The 12,286-nt window shown below is 41.9% G+C and overlaps 1 protein-coding gene across 2 annotated transcripts; it reads left to right on the top strand.

The window, feature by feature from the left end:
• The first annotated feature begins 591 nt into the window (after positions 1–591).
• Positions 592–8,858, top strand: LOC311250812 (putative phosphatase phospho1). Of its 2 annotated transcripts, none has more exons than XM_084342878.1 (2): positions 592–666; positions 5,160–8,858. In XM_084342878.1, the coding sequence occupies exon 2, from the start codon at positions 5,194–5,196 to the stop codon at positions 5,959–5,961; it is 768 nt and encodes a 255-aa protein (XP_084199004.1). In that variant the 5' UTR covers positions 592–666; positions 5,160–5,193; the 3' UTR covers positions 5,962–8,858. The 2 variants fall into 2 exon arrangements, with proteins under 2 accessions (XP_084199004.1, XP_084199005.1); XM_084342879.1 differs by lacking the exon at positions 592–666 and adding an exon at positions 689–1,052.
• Positions 8,859–12,286: the final 3,428 nt, after the last annotated feature.

Genomic DNA, 12,286 nt, shown 5'->3' with positions numbered 1-12,286 from the left:
TAAAACAGTAGTAAACTGTGTTGTCTTTTAAGGTCAGTTTGTTTATTCAGTCATGAAAACAAAGAGAGTTTGTTTATTTAGTTTGTTTAGACCTAAAAAATATGAAGATCTTTCTCTTTTGTGTAAAATGTCTTCTTCAGATTAAGATACATACTGACTCAACATGATAGAAAACACTTTGCATTCAATGTGACCCTTTACATTGAACTTATGTAATACAAATAGATGTAATACTTAAAGTAAACATTTTAGGATGTTTTGAGTGCTTTACTTGTGTTTTCTTCACTGGAAGGAAGCCCTGGAGGGCAATTTACAGTGGTGGAATGTAACTAAGTACTCAAGTAGGGTACAAAGTTCAAGTACTTCTACTTTAATTGAGTATTTACATTTTCTGCTATTCTAAAAGTCTTTAATATTTTATCTTTGACAGGCTTTTTAGCAGAAATTTGAAAAGCCAATAAGCAGAACGTTACCCTCTGGGCGCTTTTAATTTGAAAGGTCACGCCGGAAGTTGCGTGAGCACGCTGGCTGACTTGACGCAGTGGCTTTAAATGGGAATACCCTCTGTGCTGGGGAGTCTCCTTTAAAAATCTTGCCGCGTCACTGGGATGCGGTCGCCGGAGCCGGGAACCTCGCCTACCATCCCCGCGTATATGCCCACCGCCGGTAGGCCTGATTTTCTGTCTTAATCCGCACAGATTGTCTTTTCCTGTCGCTTGTCTCTGTGTACAGTCTTACTGTTGTCTTACATTCAGATCTGTGGCGCTCGGACACATACCGGGTCAGCCCTAATGACTCCCGGCAGAGCCGCGCTAATGACTTTCAGTGGTAACCTCTCGTGCAGGAATAGCGCGCCCGGGTTAAAATTAGATGTCTTGCAGTGTAAATGTGCGCTCTGAATGATGTAGCTGCTTGAAGGAGATCAGGCGTGTGCGCACTGGGCACAATGCGCCGCTGCAGCCACCCTGCAGCTTACAGGACGGTTACTGAGCACCACACCAGCTGCTCTGATGGTATTACATTGTCAATGAGCTGACATTGTCCTATAAATGGTATGTATGCATGCGTTTCGTCATTTCCCGTCAGGCCAACGTCCCTGCGAGCATAAAATGTGTTAAGTAAGAGCCAAGCTCGTCATATAAATGAGAGAGAAACACTGCAGCTTTAAAGTGGTTTAGTCAGTTTAATCATTTGGCACAGTTATATTCGAGATTAAGGTGTAAACTGAAGGGCCTATGTGGATTTTGACTGTTTGCATACACACGTTGTGCATTCCTGTTCTGGCACATGACCTTCTTAAATCACAAGCTTTAACCTATGAGGGCATCTAGTGCACATTCCTTCTGTAAGTAGAGACACTATGTGGAAAAAACAGTAAACGTGCATATGCTGGAGTACTCATCATGCAGAATATTATTATTACTAAAGCTGATTAATGTTGCGTAAAAAAGCATTTAAATGTTGGTCAGGTGGAGTTAACTTACCTATATGTAGAACACATTCTTAGGTAGTGTAATGTATGATTTATTTGTTTTATAGATCGATCATGCGGAGAGCAGTGAGTACAGAAAGTGAAGCTAAATGGACTCTATATATACACTACTCAAAAGTAGTTTGGGATATTGGGATTTACGTGCATATATGCATGTCCATGTATGTGCAGCAACAGTCAAATGAAATGTGTCGCATTATTTTTCACAAAACACAAAATAAAAGTTCAGATATGTCAGAGAATAAAAGCAGAGAAACATTAAAATAACAGTAGTGTATACACACCGATCAGCAATAACATTAAAAGTACTGATCATCTTGCATCATGCAATGTTCTGCTGGGAAACCTCGGGTCCTGGCATTCATGTTGATGCCACTGGACACAAACCACCCATCCAAACACCATTGTGGACCAATTACAGCTCCTCATGGCAATGGCACTCCTTCATGGAAGTGAGCACATTATCCCCCCCCAGCAGGATAATGTACCCTGACACAGCACAAAAGCTGCTCAGGAACAGCTTGAGGAACACAACAAAGAGCCCAAGGCGTCAAACGGGCCTCCAAATTCCCAATCCTAACAAGAAACTGTGGGACGTGCTGGAACAAGTTTGATCTATGGGGGCCCTGACCCAAACATACAAGAGCCGAAGAATCCACCAGGAGCGATAACGACTCATACGTACTCACACACAGATGAAAGAGACAAAAAAGGGTTTGAATCTTTTAACCAGGACTCCTTCCTGGAGTCAAACGTGGGCGAAAGGCTCACTGGTAGGCATCTTGTCGCTGGGCCTTGACCAAGGCACAGCTCCAAAGAACTACATGGACCACTACCCGCAGGGATAAGCATCGCTTTGGTGATGTTTAGCAGTTATAGATTACTGATCTCTGTGTTATCTTACACTTGTGTTTTAAATGCGCCCCACTGCGGAGCAAAACGGAGTAGTGTGTCCCTCAGAGATGCCATATGGCAAGATTTGTTGGTGTTTGTTACGTGGGAGAAAAAATGAAATGGAGTTGGTTGGTTTACGTCTCCATGTCCCATTTATTCATTTCTTATTAAACCTGCTCATTTAGGCCAAGCTAAGATGTTCAGTTTGGTGGCAGCTGTGTTTATTTATTTTTTTTGATGGTCTGTTAGTCATTCATGCTGTTTGTATTTGCATTTCCTTACCTTAGCCTCCTCAGCATAGCTAGCTAACTTTGTTTCAAGTCTCTGAGGCTTACTGTGGACATCGTCATGTGCCAATTAGGCTGAGGGGCTTGATTCTCCTCTTGCAGAGTTGTCCACAACATCATTAGTGCTTTGGTACCAGAACACCAAAGATTGATGATCAACTTTGTGTTTGTATTATTAGATCTGTGGCCGTATGTCTCAGACACTCAGATAGAGAGAGGAGCAGATATGATAACCACCTGGTGGTGAGTTGGATCAGATGGCAGGGAGGCTGCTTGACAGACCTGGCATACCCAGATGTGCAGTGAGGGTTAACTGTGAACGGCTGGTGGAGGCCTTTGTCTGCCCACCTCAGGAAAAATGTCTCATTCTTCCAGAGGGAGTCTAGGGACATGGAATCCAAGTGACCCACGTTCAAAGCCTCCATTGTGGAAGCGGCTGCTAGGAGTTATGATCACAAGGTCTTCTCAGCCTGTTGTGGGTGCGATCTAAGAACCTGCTTGTTGTTGTCAACAGCAGCAGCAAGCAAGCCTTTGAGCAGAGTTCGAGAAGGCCACGGAGAAGGACATATGTTGACCTCAAGGACGTGCTGTTCAGTGGGGAAGGAGAGCTCTTGATCCAAACTGAGGATGTTGCCGAACGGTGGAAAGAGCACTTTTAGGGACTCCTGATTCCGATTAACACATAGTTCGACAACTGGAGGAAAGCCTCGCCCATATCCCTGGCAGAGGTCTCTGAGGTATTCAAGAATCTATTTAGTGGCCAAAGCAGCAGGCGTGGATGAGATTTGGCCCAGAATGCTAAAGGCTCTGGACATTGTTGGGCTCCTTTGGCTGACACACCTCTTCAGTGTCGCGTGAAGGTCGGGAACAGTGCCTGTGGAGTGGCAGATTGGGGGTGGTGGTCCACTTTTATAAAGTGGTATCACATTCTTTAGCCTCCCAGAGAAAGTTTATGCCAGGGTGCTGAAGAGGAGGCTCCGACCTAACTTCAGATCCTAGAGGAGCAATGCCGATTCTGTTGGGGCGGCTCATCCAGTCTACATGTGTTTTATGGACTTGGAGAAGGCCTACGACAATGTCCCTCGGGGAATGTCCTTTGGGGGGACCTACCAGAGTTGTTGTTATGAGGCATCCTGTCCTTAGCTGTGTCTGTATTTTCCGCACTAAGTCAAACACATTTACGTTATCATCAGTTCTGTTTGTGACATTTATAGACAGGATCTAAAGGCACACTGGCGAGTGTCTGGTTCGGCGACCTCAGAATTGCGTCACTGCTTTTTGCAATGATTTTTCATCAGACTGTGACTTTCAGCACGCACTGGGGCTTCTTCTCAGTTAAAGAAGTTTGGATTTGGATCAGCACCTCCAAATCTGAGGCTATAGCTCCCTGCCTGAAAACGGTGGGTTGCTCCCTCTGGATCGGGAATAAGTTGTTGCCTTAAGCACTCCATAAGCGGAGTTCAAGTATCTTGGGGTCTCGTTCACCAGTGAGGGCAAAATGGTACATGAAGTGCACAGGCGAATTGGTGCGGCGTCAGCAGTAATGCAAGTGTTGTACCAGACCGTTGAGCAAAAGGGCAAAGTGATGTACTAGTCGATCTATGTTAATACAATCTACGTTTTGTAGTTCTTCTTGCAAATTTGTTCAGCCCCAAATTTTAATGGCTTAAAAAATGTTTGGATGGGAAAACTGATGTCAGATAAAGCTGTCAAATCAATGTATTAAGTATGAAACGGCATCAAATGTAAATACATCAAAAGTAGTCATTCTAATTCTGCAGTACTTCAGTAACTTTACTTTTCTACGTCTCCACACTGCTGTTTGACATTACCACGCATTTGTTCCCCTTATGGTAAAGGTATGCTGTAACTCTCTTCACTCAAGTTACCACATGCCAGCAACAGTGAAAGCCTTGTGCTAGAAATACATCAGCTATGTAAATACGGAATTGGCTCCGGTTCAAGATCTTCCATGTATAAATAAATGTCTGAGCAAGTTTTTTCCCTCGTTCCTAAAGGAATGAAGGAATGTCTGTGAGGAGAACTATGATGAGATAAGGAAGTGCCTGACTGCGCATTGCATGTCAGAGGTTACAGCAATCATTTAAACAAAAGTTAGATATTTCCTGAAAGTGAACATATGTTACTTCTAAACTGCTTTCAACAGTATGATAAACATCCTGTTTACATGTTGTTTAATTTGAACTGCACCCCCCTTTCCTCTTGTAAAAACATGTTTCCCCACAGCTAATGGCCTAATTAGAAGTATTTAAACATTTTGATGTTTCCTCAGCCCTGTGTGGTTTGGTGAAACAGTTTAATTGAACCCTGGACACAATGTGATGTCAAACTGGCATCCTGCCATTGGCATGTTATTTTCAGAGAAGGCTGCAATAAAACACTCGAGTGCCCTTCAGAGTCTATTGTCCTTGAAAAGGAAAAGAAAGCTGACCATTTTTCATTCCTCCTGTCTTCTTTTCTTGCAGAGGGACCACTCGCCATTTCCTCCACACACTAAAGATGACAGCTCCATCAAACCAAACCCACGCTGCGCCACAGCAACAGCGCTTTTTGGTGTTGTTCGACTTTGATGAGACCATCATCAATGAGAGTAGTGATGACGCTGTGGTGCGAGCTCTGCCGGGCCAAACGCTTCCTGACTGGCTGAAAAACAGCTACAGGGAGGGGCACTACAATGAGCACATGCAGAAGGTCTTGGTTTATATGGCGGATCAGGGTGTGTCCAAGGAATCAATCCAATCAGCGGTGGAGAAGATCCCACCCACACCAGGCCTCCTGAACCTCTTCCAGTATCTGCAGAGCCACCAGCATGACTTCGAGCTGGCGGTGGTCTCCGACGCCAACATGTACTTCATCGAGACGTGGCTGGAGCGCGCTGGGGTGCGTCACCTTTTCCGGAAGATTTTCACAAACCCGGCTAGTTTTGATGCGTCTGGCCGGCTTGTGCTGCTCCCTTTCCACTCCCACTCGTGCTCCTGTTGTCCTGACAACATGTGCAAGCAGGTGATCCTTAGGGAGTATCTCGCCGGCCGACAAAAGGAGCGTGGAGGTGCTCCCTTCCAAAGGGTATTCTATATCGGAGATGGGGCCAATGATATCTGTCCCTCTTTGGCTCTGGGGCCCCGGGACACAGCCTTCCCCAGGAGGGACTTCCCCATGCACAGGCTGCTGCAGTCTCAGGCAGCCATGTTCAAGGCAAACATAGTTCCTTGGGTCAGCGGCGAGGACATAGTGGACTGCCTGAAGAAGATAATGGAGGAGAGATGAGATCAGAATGTGTGTATGTGTATGTCTGTGTGTGTGTGTGAAAGAGAGACTGAAAAGAAAGGGGCAAACATAGCAAACATGCACCAACCCCTGTCCTGTTGAGCTGCAGGATATGCATGATTTTACCCACATATGAATAATGTGCATCTATTTGAATCACCTTTTTTTAAAGGAATAGTTTTTGCAGTCCCTCCAGGAAGTCATTATTTTGCAATTGCCAAGCCCTACAAATACTGCACGACTGTAAAAATGTTCGTCCAACCCTTGAATTTTTTCTGCAAATTTGACGAATCATCATGATGATGTGGTGTGCGGACAAAACTGAAAGGTCGTGCAGGATTCACAGTGATTGAAACAAGCAGCATTGCAACTTTCTGTAGGGACTGTTTTTGGAAATATGCTGATTTGCTTTCTTGTGGAGTTATATAAGAATTTTAAATATATATATAATTTTATATAGTGTCTGTTTAATAATTATGTAGCTGGAGCCAACAACTAGTTTAGCCTAGCTTAGCATAAAGACTGGAAATGGGGGTAAACAGCTAGCCTAGCTCTGCACAAAGGTAATGAAATCTATAATCAACATGTTATATCTCATTTGTTTGGTCTGTTTAGTACAAAAAAATGACAAAGTCTTATGGGGTTTATGTGTCAGACTGGTAGTCACTGCACCTGGCCAAGAAACAGTGTATAACCCACCATAAGATGGTGAATTATCACTTTTAAACCTTGCATTTTGTACGAATTAAACAAATCAGACGTTAGAGTATGTTGCTGAAAAGATAGGCTGTTCCCTCTTGCTTCCAGTCTTTATGCTAAGCTAAGCTAAATTGCAGCACATTAACCATAAAGAGGCGAGAGTGGTATCAGTCTTCTCACCTCACTCTGTGCAAGAAAGCCAACAAGCGTACTTCCTAAAATGTCAAACCGTTCCTTTAATGCTAGCCTGATATAAGAGTGTGTATTCAGTATTAGAACTTCACTCCCTTTTGAATGCAGACGAACAAGCTCACTGGCCGAGATTATCACGATCAGTAATGGAGATGTGCAGTATTGTTGATGCATTAAGTTCTGTTTTTTGAGTCTGATCAAGATTCAGAAGATCGTAACCAAAGTGTCCACCGGAGTGATCTAAATTTAATGCAGCCAGCTCATTTCACACACCATCCCCTTGAATATGAATGTGATTTACTTTACATTTAAATATCTCAAGGTGTCTGACATTTTTGAGCGATCTTAGCTGTGAAGTTTTGTGTCACAGGCGCTGTAAAAATGTAGAGATTTTAATGATGAAGAGCAACGGCTTCAAGTATTTCATTCTTGGGGGGGTCTCTGTGTTGACAGGCTTCTTTTTTAAACCACTTAACACTGACTTCAAGGCCTCGACGATTGACACATGAGTAGGATCACGTGTTATAGCACTACCTGAGACAAAAGACCACACATGTCGTGTCTGGCCGGACAGAACAGGGATAAGGTGACATTACCCGTGCTCTCTCTGCCACTTATTACTGATACCCAATCTAGGGCTTGATTATACAACAGTAATCTACACCAGCATGAGATCCAAAGGGAACGCTGCAGCCATACGCCTACACTTTTGCCCAACTTCAGACCCTGTAAACAATGAAATGCAACGTCCCAATTGAAGATTTAGCATCACATTTGTGTATCATTAGCTAGCACGCACTGTACTTATACCCTATTTAAACTCCCAGTCAATATTAGTATTGATAGAAGGCCAATTCCTTCTTTATGTTTGAATGTATTCCAGGTAAACAAGAGTGTTGTGAGTGAATGAAGATGAGGTTCAGCCTCTATAGTATATTTACATAATTAACTCAACATGTAACCTCATTTTGCCTCACTAAATTCATGACAGGGACTAGAAAATATATTTAGGAATATTAATAAGGAGCACTTGGTTTACAGGGACATTAATATTATTTAAATTCGGGAAAATGTGAAGTATGTCTTGTTTAATCTTGTTTTTTCCATCCAATAAGCTGTTAGAACTCTGATACTAACGGGGCGTGTGTACACTCACTGATATCGGCCCTGTCCTGTAACCATAATTAAGTGTATAATTGCATTAATTTTGCATTTTAAATGTTTCATGTATATTGTACATCTTATTCAAGCCATTACGGCAGACAATAAGAAAGTCTGGGTGCTGACGAAAAGCAGTTAAACAAATAAGTAATAAGTTTGTTAATTGATGAAACACTTCTAGCCTTAAAAAAAACAACATTATGCTGTAGAAGTGCTGGAAATGTCTTTTTAACCAGTGTTTTAGTTACTCAGGGAATAGAGAAGAAGGTGTTAATGAACAAACATAATAGCGTATGTTTATAAAATAATTGCTGCTCTAAGAACAAAACGTTCATTTGTGATTAAAAACGAGATCGACGCAGCTGTAATTTGATCCGGAAATTCTTTGAGATCAAAACCTAATCCGTTAATACTTTGTGATTAGGAGATTAAAGTTCTGTGAGCTTTACTCCTTCTCATGCTAGAGGTCGGGGTACTTTAATTTGCTTTACTTGTATGTATACATGTAAAACTTCCATGGAGTTCTGTGCAATAATCAAATGCTGTATACTTGATATGATGTAAAACGGATGTTAAACAGAAAGAAAAACTTGACATTTGACATTTTCAGGGACGTGAATGAACTAACCCAGATCACCGAACTCAAGTGTTTTTAATGACATTAGTATTAATGCTTCACAACAACCAAATAAAATTGTGTTTTTAGGACTAACATGTAGTTTTGTTTTGTTCTTTTCTTTTTTGTGGTTTGCTGTAACTTGCGTGCGCGCGTGTGCGTGTTTTTAATCAAAAAACAAGTTATGCGTGTAATGCATTAGTGTATCAGGAATATAAAGCCATTATCTGATAAATCTGTTTCTGTTGTGTGTTTCACAGCCGTGATTATAAACGACCACAATCCTCTTCATGATTAATTGGGCTCGTGATAATTTATCAGCTGGTTTTTTGAGAACGTATTGAGAAACCATTCACACCTCAAGGTCCATTTAGTAGCTGTTCTGGAGCTTTCAGTTACATCACATGATCCACGTTGGTTTTGTCCAATGTTCAAAGAAACGATTGCAACATTTCTTGAAGGACTTTAAGGACGAGTATAAAGTAGAAATTGAATATAAAAGATATATTTTTAAATATACATATATATATATATATATATATACATATTGTTTATATAAAAAAATTATATAAGAGCTGAAATTAACAGATACATCGATCCTCAGCAACTATTTTGATCATCCGTTAATTGTTAAAGTAATTTTTCAGGTTACTTCTCAACTTTTCACTGTTTTTTATCACTCTAAGCAGAATTTATTTGGGTGTTGGATTGTGTGTCTGAGAAAAATAAGGCATTCAACGACACATCAACTCTTTTACTGCCTGAGCAACAGGTCTCAAACTCCACGTTCACGGCCAAATGTGGCCCAGCACCTCATTTTATGTAGCCCGCGAGAGCTTGCAAAGAATATAATTAGCACAATACAATTCTATGCTGCGTTACAGAAGTGCGGTGAGCCTAAACTACATTTCCCAGAATACATCCAGATTTTATTATCTGTGTACTAAAGGTGTCTAGCCATAAAATGTCTGTATACTCTCAGTATCATGTAGCTATTTCCAGCCGAGTTGTTAATGGTGGCAAGCCAGTATGCTTTCTGTATAAAGGCTGAAGACATAACTCCATTGCCAATGTGTTTTTCAGAAAGGTACAGTTTCTGAAGCAGTGTATCCTGACCAGGAACAGGTTTTTTACAATATCAACTTGAAAACCCGCAGACCCAGTCAGGACGCTTGTTAATTATGTAATACGATAACAACTACATACATTGATATAGTCTTACATTTACAACTAGCTCTTTAAAGGCAGCCTTTATGCTGATGTGGCCCTGTGTTACACCTAAAATTGAGATTGTTTAGCCTGCAGCTGTCTCCAAGGTCAAGAATAAACTTTAACACTCAGTATTAAAGTTGTTTTGTGAGAAAAGGTCGATGTAATCTCAAAATTATTGTTGGATATGTCCGTTAAAACTGAGTTTAAAGGCGGATGACATCATGAAAAAGCTTCTAACAGACATCATACCTCAACTAATATGGGCCAAGAATTGAGAGTTATGCCGGTATGCATTAGTTGATGTCTCTGGTTTGATTTAATGTTTTGGGAGAAACAATGTCAAAGAAATTATATGAGAATGGGGGAGTGATTTAAGGGAAGGGACAAGAGGAAGAAGAAGCCTCACATGACGCAACGTGTCCTCTCAAAGTAGGCGACATGTTGATTTAGCAACAGAGGCAAGAGCAGAGAGTGGAGGACAGAAGAGACCCGGCAGTGAGAGGAGTCATCCGAACCACTTTCTCAACTTGCAGGGTTTCAGACAGCCAAAGGACAAAGTGAAGACAGAAGGCAGGATTAGAGGAGAGAGCGCAGACAGAGAAGTGGAGGTCAGTGGAGAGAGAGTCAGCAGTATGGAGCGAGGAGAGGAAAGACAGACAGCAGCACTGAGCTGTGATGAAATGAGAAGACATTAGAGATAAGACGAATAAACACGTGCCACCACCAGCAGAGTGACCTTCAGTGGATGCAGGGGGTTGAATAAATGTTGGCACTGTTTCTGCAAACTGTGGATATGTTGGAAACTTTACATACAGTATATTTAAGTTTAGATTTTAAATGTTATGTTACCAACACTTTGTTACGATTATGAAAAGATCATGTTTTGGATTAAAATACCTGGATTGTCAGCAGGAACACAGTTGGAAATCTCCCCAAGGTTGCCAAAATAATGCAACTTGCCGACTGAAGTGGTCTCAAACAGTTGCTTCTCACCTAGGTGCCACACCACCAGATGAGAAAGTCAGCTGATATAGTCAGCTTGAATACTGTGCAGTCTGTCAGTCTAAAATCATTGCCCTTTAATCCAGTTAGAGGTTGTATTTAGCAGGAGAATTCAAACATTTCAACCAATATCCACCTCAGTCTTGACTGGATTCTGTATGTCTATGCAGTCAGACATTTTATTATTGTATTAAACAATAGGATTGTTTTTAGTATCTATCATTTCCCCGTTTGCTTTTGTATGCATTTGGTGTTTCATCCACTCCTTAAGTATTTATTTTACATCTTTGATTCCCAGTAAATGCACAGTATGCAGTTTCTGCCACTAGGGGTTTACAGTATGTGCGAAGCTTGACCAGAAGATGGCGCCAAGTCGACATATCTCAATCAAAACTGCCTCAGAGTGTCCTGTGCAGTGACACACTGTTGTGAGTCACAATACATTTACAATACACTGAGCTATAAGGGGGTTTTGTTACACTGGATTAATGAGAAAACCACATGACGACAGCAGGATGAGGCGTCCGTCGGCGTAAACATCAGTGCTGATGTGAATCCATGAGAATATGACAGCGGAGGCTCAAGGCTGTGGTGACGGAGATGACATGTGGTGTCTGTGCGTGCTTCATGTCACCATGTGAGCTGGAGATGCTGCTGAAGTCAGCCAAGTGATGTGTTGATTCAGCTTTTATTACTTGTATGAAATTCAGTCTACTCTGTGTCCATTTTGCCTGGCAATAACCTTGTTTCTGCATTTAACCCCTGTTTTATCTCTTCCCCTGCAGGCCAACTGACCATCGTCTCTTCTACTTTGACTTATGTCAGATCAGATTAAGACATTCCATGTGTCTATCTCTGCAACCAATCTCTCCAACATCGTTCTCTCTCCGCATCTGATCTCTTCTCTCTGATTTATCCTGTCACTCTGTCCCTCGGGCCTATTTCATGTCATTGTTCTTGTCCACCATTATATTTTCTGTTGTCAGTCCAAGACCCCCTAATGATAACACCACCAGCAAAAAAACTGACAGTGCAAAACACTTTGTATATCGCCCTCTTTTTCCAATATGATTCAGCTATCGCTCCTTTGGAAAAACCTCCCTGTGAGCTCAGGACTTTTGCAACTCTCAGCTCGATTGATCCTCCCGGGATTGATCCTTCAATTTAGGTCATATTGAGGCTGACATTGTTAGGCAAAGAGTACATGCTGTGTCTATTATGATTGAATTGGCGGAGGATAACTTGCTGTCCAACCCAATTTTCAATGACCTTCAGAGGTAAGTGGATGGACAGAAAACCCAATTAACATCAATCGTATATAGAGGATCTCAAACTGTCATACCTTCTTGCCTATATCCACAAACCAGCTGATACAGCCCTTCCCCCCCGACAATAACAGAAGACGCTCAAATGCTAAAATGCTTTAAATTGGCAGGGCTATCC

This window comes from Pagrus pagrus (assembly GCF_965226575.1).
Source record: "Pagrus pagrus genome assembly, chromosome: 21".
Classification (NCBI taxonomy): Eukaryota; Metazoa; Chordata; class Actinopteri; order Spariformes; family Sparidae; genus Pagrus; species Pagrus pagrus.
The sequence above is the reverse complement of the archived record's forward strand: the minus strand, read 5'-3'. Positions and strand labels throughout refer to the sequence as shown.

Coding starts and splice junctions, on each gene's coding strand:
- LOC311250812 (XM_084342878.1), top strand. CDS start 5,194: ATGACAGCTCCATCAAACCAAACCCACGCTGCGCCACAGCAACAGCGC.